Source organism: Ascaphus truei, chromosome 2, assembly GCF_040206685.1.
Source record: "Ascaphus truei isolate aAscTru1 chromosome 2, aAscTru1.hap1, whole genome shotgun sequence".
NCBI lineage: Eukaryota > Metazoa > Chordata > Amphibia > Anura > Ascaphidae > Ascaphus > Ascaphus truei.
Window position 1 is genome coordinate 196,931,493 of NC_134484.1, and position 1,970 is coordinate 196,933,462.

The 1,970-nt window shown below is 37.3% G+C and overlaps 1 protein-coding gene across 1 annotated transcript; it reads right to left on the bottom strand.

Annotated features, from left to right (window-relative positions):
* Nucleotides 1-556: 556 nt before the first annotated feature.
* On the bottom strand, nt 557-1,534 carry LOC142488180 (mas-related G-protein coupled receptor member H-like). The gene has a single exon (XM_075588554.1). The coding sequence runs from the start codon at nt 1,532-1,534 to the stop codon at nt 557-559; it is 978 nt and encodes a 325-aa protein (XP_075444669.1).
* Nucleotides 1,535-1,970: the final 436 nt, after the last annotated feature.

Genomic DNA, 1,970 nt, shown 5'->3' on the forward strand with positions numbered 1-1,970 from the left:
GAGAGGTGTGGGGGGCGGGCCAAGGGGGTGGTGTGAGTGTGTGAGGCCAATGAGAGGTGTGTGGGGGCGGGCGGGGCAAGGGACCAATGAGATTGCCGCTAGGGACAGGGAACACACCAGGGAAAAATACATACATACATACATACATACATACATACATACAATGCTTTCAGAAATATATAGTAGATATATATACAGTATATATATATATATATATACACAGAAACCCTGTCTTCCCATAAGAGAAGGCACAAAAGCAGCAACACTCAGATGTAACAAAAAGACATGTATTAGCAGTGACAAAACAGCACACTATAAACCCTGGGTATATAGTGTGCTGTTTTGTCACTGCTAATACATGTCTTTTTGTTATATTTGAGTGTTGCTGCTTTTGTGCCTTCTCTTATGGGAAGACAGGGTTTCTATGTTGATTTCTATGGAGCATGCACCTTGACTTTACATTTCTTGCTTGGAGTGCTGGCTGTTGCTTTTTGTTATATATATATATATATATATATATATATACATACACATGAATATTCATTTATATATGTTCTTAACATTGACCCATAGGTTGTCTTTCTGTGTCTTCGTTGAACACTGTCTCTAATGATTGTTTTATGGAACTCTCTTCAGACATGTGATTCCTCCATCTGCCTACAAGCATGTAAATATAAGGATTAGCACTGCAGTTAATGGCAGAACAAACAGATGTGACATAAAAAAAAGCGATCAAAAATGTATCTAAAGAGAGAATATTATAGTATATAAGAAGGCCTAATACCCTTGCAGGGACCACAGAAATTAGGAAAATTGTTACACTAGCAACAATAACAATGTAAAGCCTGGGAGGGTGGCAGTGCTCTGAGGCTTTTTGTATGTGGAGTAGAATCATCAAACTGGAAAGAAGCATAATAGGAACAACAATGAGATACAATGCCGAAGTGAAAAAATAGACTTTTGTGCAGCTTTCTGACCCTGGAGTAAGATACTGTTGTCCACCACTGCAGACAAAACTTTCTAGTCCAGTTACCAGAGCTGACAGCATCCAAAACATGGTGCACACATAGGTTGACTGTTTTGGGGGGCGTTGGCATCTATACCAAAAAGGATAAAGAACAGCAAGGCATCTCTCCAAACCTATGGCCATAAGAATATAAATGCCAGTGTTAAACCCTAAATTATAAAGCAACCCAGTTAATAGAACAATATATTTCAGCACAGCCATTGATTTCTTTAACTTATTTAGCAAACAGAATATATACAACAACAAAACCAAAAGGCCAGCAAGAAAAGTGAAATCAGCTACTGCTAGGTTGAGAATGTAGATTGTAAACTGGCTTCTCTTAATCTTAAAGCAGAGAAACCAAAATACAATCCCATTGCCCACTAACCCTATAACACATATAGCTAAAGAAATGATGGTCAAGGGTAAAGCATAAGCGCTTCTTTGAATCCGAGATTGACTTTCAACAGTTCCATTCAATTCTTCCACTGATGCATTGTTGCTGGAGCCACTGTAGGATTCGTTCATCCACTCCTGCAAAAAAGATTGAAACACATGAATGTCTATCTTTGGTGCTCTAAGTTCAAAAATAAAGGGCTACACAATATAGACCTGTACATTCAGGGGCTCAGGAATCCACAATTTATAGGTCTGTATTGCCTGTAAAATATTTATGCATAATTCTCCAGGTTTTCACTTTCTAATTATGAAATGTTTCTAGCATTAAGGGGACAAATTGTCAGCCTTACTTTTACCATGTGAACCAATTATTTATGGCTGAGTGATGACATACAGTAGTTGAAAAGATTTCCAGGCACTCAAAGCTATTTTTTTCCAATAAAAAATTGTACTTATTTTACATAAAAGAAAGACCAATGTTCATGATGAACGGTTTTATGGCCGAAATAGTTTGTCCTTTATGTAAAATAAATACCATTTTGTATTGAACAAACAGCTTGGAGTG

What these genes read in the sequence shown, in the direction of transcription:
- LOC142488180 (XM_075588554.1), bottom strand. Translation starts at nt 1,534, where the DNA reads ATGAACGAATCCTACAGTGGCTCCAGCAACAATGCATCAGTGGAAGAA.